This window comes from Terrapene carolina, unplaced genomic scaffold (assembly GCF_002925995.2).
Source record: "Terrapene carolina triunguis isolate 2854851 unplaced genomic scaffold, T_m_triunguis-2.0 Scaffold14778, whole genome shotgun sequence".
NCBI classification, from domain to species: domain Eukaryota; kingdom Metazoa; phylum Chordata; order Testudines; family Emydidae; genus Terrapene; species Terrapene triunguis.
Genome location: NW_020679129.1, coordinates 1 through 2,718, shown reverse-complemented (window position 1 = coordinate 2,718; position 2,718 = coordinate 1). Strand labels below are relative to the sequence as shown.

The 2,718-nt window shown below is 66.5% G+C and overlaps 1 protein-coding gene across 1 annotated transcript; it reads left to right on the top strand.

Annotated features, from left to right (window-relative positions):
* Window positions 1-183: 183 nt before the first annotated feature.
* Window positions 184-2,682, top strand: SHFL (shiftless antiviral inhibitor of ribosomal frameshifting; the record flags this gene model as incomplete). The annotated part of the gene is made up of 6 exons (XM_026661683.1): window positions 184-228; window positions 478-516; window positions 924-1,079; window positions 1,162-1,265; window positions 1,391-1,539; window positions 1,793-2,682. Coding segments are annotated over 6 exons (699 nt in total), but the record flags the coding sequence as incomplete, so codon positions are not given.
* Between the last annotated feature and the right edge of the window lie 36 nt (window positions 2,683-2,718).

The following is a 2,718-nucleotide window of genomic DNA, read 5'->3' as shown; positions in this document are numbered from 1 at the left end:
CGACGCAGCTCGGGCCCTGCCTCACTGGGCGGCCAGCCAGGCTGCACCGGGCCCGCTGCTGGCCGCGGGGAGAGTGGGGGGCGTCTGTGTGGCCTGGGGCGCTGGGCTGGGGCTGGGGTGGGTCAAGCCCGGGGTCTCCCTGAGCCATCCCCTCATGCCAGGCTCCTCTCGCTTCCTGTCTAGAAAGTGGTGGAGAAACTGAAGCAAGAAGAGGAGCAACAGAAACAGGTGTGTGTCTGTGTGTGTGTCTGTGCTGATCCCTCTGTGTGTGCACACGTGTGCATGCGTGTCTGTGTATACACATGAGCACACGTGTGCATGCGTGTGCGTGTCTATATGTGTCTGTGTCCCTTGCTGGAGGGGAGACGCCCTGCAGGGGGAGGGGGAGGCGCCCCTGTCTTGGCGCTGGGGTGGCTGTTCACACACATCTGGTTATTTGCATTTTAACTTTATTTCTTATCTCTTCCCCCCGCGCAGAAACCCAGCCTCGACTGTGAGAGCGACAAGGACATCGAGGTGAGGGGGGCTGGACCCATGGGACCCACAGGGACCAAGACTTTGCCTCCCTGCTCCTGGCAGATCTTTCCCTTCGCTGCTACTACCGTGGCGAATAGAGACCCCGGCCGAGATCAGGGCCCTGTCGGGCCGGGCGCTGCCCAGACCCCGGCCGAGATCAGGGCCCCATTGCGCCGGGCGCTGCCCTGATCCCGGCTGAGATTGGGGCCCCGTCACGCCAGGCTCTGCCCAGACCCAGAGCGAGCCCACCCCTGGGCATGTCGTCATCTGAACAGGGGCGGGTGGAAGGGGAAGGAGGCACCGAGGAGGGACGTGTTTGCCCAGCACCTCAGCAGCAGAGGAGGGAGGAGAACGCAGGTGACCTGAGCCCCAGGTCCCCATGCTGCCCCCCGCCCTCTGCCCCCCAGGCCATAGCCCAGCAGCTGAAGGTGCTGCCCCTGACGGAGCGGAACCTGCGCATGTTCGACCACGCCAGACGCAACCTCATCCCCTCGGCCGAGCGCCAGTTCGCCTGCCAGGCCTGCGACAGCGCCTGGTGGCGCCGTGTGCCCGAGAGAAAGCAGGTGTGTCTGCCGGGGCTGGCGGTGGGGGGCGGGGCGGGGCAGGCTGTGGCCCAGGACACTCACTCTCTGGGGCCCCCCACAGGTGTCCCGCTGCCGGCTGTGTGGGAAGCGCTACGACCCGGTGCCCTACGACAAGATGTGGGGCACGGCCGAGTTCCACTGCCCCTCCTGCAACCGCAGCTTCAGGTGAGGGGGGGTCTCCACATGGCCTGCCCCTGCCATGGGGCGGGAGGGGGAGCACTGGCAGGCTCCAGCCAGCGGCTCTGGGGGGAGCGTGACTCACAGCCCCCCCCCCGCTGTCTTCCTGCCAGGGGCTCAGCGCAGATGGGCATGGCCTCTCCCTGCTTCATCTGCAGCACCCGCGTGCTGCCCGACTGCATCCTCTCACCGCACCAGGTTGCCGGGGCCCGGAGCCGCAACCCCCACTCCTGCTACGCTGAGGACTGCTACAACCGCCGAGGTGAGGGGCTGTGGGGGGGGCTGGGAGCCAGGACTCCTGGGTTCTATCCCCAGCTTGGGGAGGGCAGTGGGGTCTAGCAGGTCAGAGCAGGGGGGAGCTGGGAGCTCGGACACCTGGGTTCTATCCCTGGCTTTGCCACCAACTCGAGTCCCTGCCTCACTCTCTGCCTCAGTTTCCCCTTGGTAACTTGGGAGCAGCGCCTCACGAGCCCCAGCTGCTGCCCCATGTGACACTCCTCCCTTCCCCCCGGCAGAGCCCCATGTGCCCGGCACCCACTGCGTCCACCCCCGCAGCCGCGCCAAGAACAGGCTCCCCAAGGTGCTGTTCGCCAGCCTGGAGCACCAGAGCACCGGCTCCACCGTGGCCACCTGCCTGAGCCAGGGCAGCCTGGCCCAGTGCGACCTGGACGAGCTCCTCCTTGAAGACCTGGCGGAAGAGAGCGAGGGCTCCGAGGACTAGCACCCCTGCTGGCCCGGGGCCCCTCTGCCCCAGGGCTCTGTTTGCACTTTATCCTTCTCTCGGCTTTTCTCGCCCGGCCAGGCCAACCCGCTCCTCCGAGCAGGTGGGGGCCCTCTCTGGGGCGGGGCAGGGGCCTGTCTCTGCCCAGCCCTGGGGGAAGCTGCACGCCAGCCTGGTGCTGCCGGGGCCCGCGGGTGCAGGGCCTGGCACTGGATCTTTTCCTCTCCCTTAATTATTCTGTGTAACTCTTACAGAACCAGGGTCCGGAGTGCCCCAGGGGTCCCCTCCCCGATCCCGGGAGCCAGGGCCTGGATTTCGGCTGATTGCCGGCTCCCTTGTATCTCTGTATTTTCAACGAGCTGCTGCTGGCTCTGGCCCTGGGCTTGCAGCATTGACCAAAGCCGAGCGGCTGGACGGGGGTAGGCCGGCTGCCCCTGGGACCAAGCAGGGCGGGCGCAGGGGACAATTCTCCCCGTGGCCCTGCCAAAGACGCTGCCCTCGCCCCTTTCCGCAGCAGGCTCGGCTGTGCCAGCCTGTCTGTCCTGTGTCTGTCTGCTCCGGGCACGAGTCAGCTTTAACCCTAAGTGCCCATCCTCCCCTGCCGCCCCGCGTGGGGGTTGCTGGGAGACGCCCGTCACTGTGGTTACAGTTTCTTAGCCGCCTTTTTATAAACTGAATAAAGAATGTTTGGCACAGCTGGTGTCCTTGGGGCTGGGGGGG